Source organism: Piliocolobus tephrosceles, unplaced genomic scaffold (assembly GCF_002776525.5).
Source record: "Piliocolobus tephrosceles isolate RC106 unplaced genomic scaffold, ASM277652v3 unscaffolded_15517, whole genome shotgun sequence".
NCBI lineage: Eukaryota > Metazoa > Chordata > Mammalia > Primates > Cercopithecidae > Piliocolobus > Piliocolobus tephrosceles.
The window spans coordinates 14,445-15,195 of NW_022297107.1; the positions used below are offsets into that span (position 1 = coordinate 14,445).

General features: G+C 51.9%; 1 protein-coding gene across 1 annotated transcript in view; it reads right to left on the reverse strand.

Moving 5' to 3' along the window:
- The window catches only part of LOC111536263 (putative transcription factor SPT20 homolog-like 2), a 3,100-nt gene extending 2,845 nt beyond the window's left edge, over positions 1 to 255 (reverse strand). Inside the window, exon 1 of the mRNA XM_026450208.1 lies at positions 38 to 255. Within this exon, the coding sequence (XP_026305993.1) occupies positions 38 to 255 (218 nt within the window). The remainder of the gene's footprint in view (positions 1 to 37) is intronic.
- Between the last annotated feature and the right edge of the window lie 496 nt (positions 256 to 751).

The following is a 751-nucleotide window of genomic DNA, read 5'->3' on the forward strand; positions in this document are numbered from 1 at the left end:
ACCCAATCTGTTTGAGGGTTTCTGAAAACATCGGTACCTGAGGGGTCGGTGTTGTGGCTTGGGCTTCCCGTCTCTGAGTGCTGCACTGGAAGTGAACGTCAGGGCCGGGGTCACCTTCTGGGCCCCGTCTATGCGCATGCGCACTTGCAGCACACCGCAGATTCCAGACGCCGCCTTCTCTGGCCTCAAGGGTGCGAGGCTCACTCGCTGCACTTCCGGGTCTGCTGCCAGCACTTGCACTTGACCACTTGCCATTTCGCCTTGAAAGTGTACATGCAAAAGCACAAGCCACCAACGACGGTATAGACACATCTTTCGTACCGTGCGTAGACATCAGTTTCCGCAGGAATGACACTGTCGGGAAATCATGGGAAGTTGTCACTGGTCTTGGCGGAAACTTCAACAATTGTTGGCACTTTTGGAATCTCTTGCCATCAATGGCAGCGCTGCTGCTGGTATCCGTCAGCCACTGGGCTGTGGAATGAGCCCGCAGTAGCAGTGCTTCCATGCCCGGAGACCCCACAGGTTGTGGCAAGCATCAGGATTCTTCATGTCGTCGTCCAGTGAGGTCCCGCCTGGGGGTGTTCATGTAGATGCACCAGTACATGACATTCATTTACATAATTACTCACCTTTTATTTCTCCATGTGTTGAGTTAGGGCACTTACAGATTAAAAAATTACGTGGTGGGTCATTACATTGTCTATGGATTGCAGTTCAGGATGGTAGAGAGACATGAAACCATTCACTT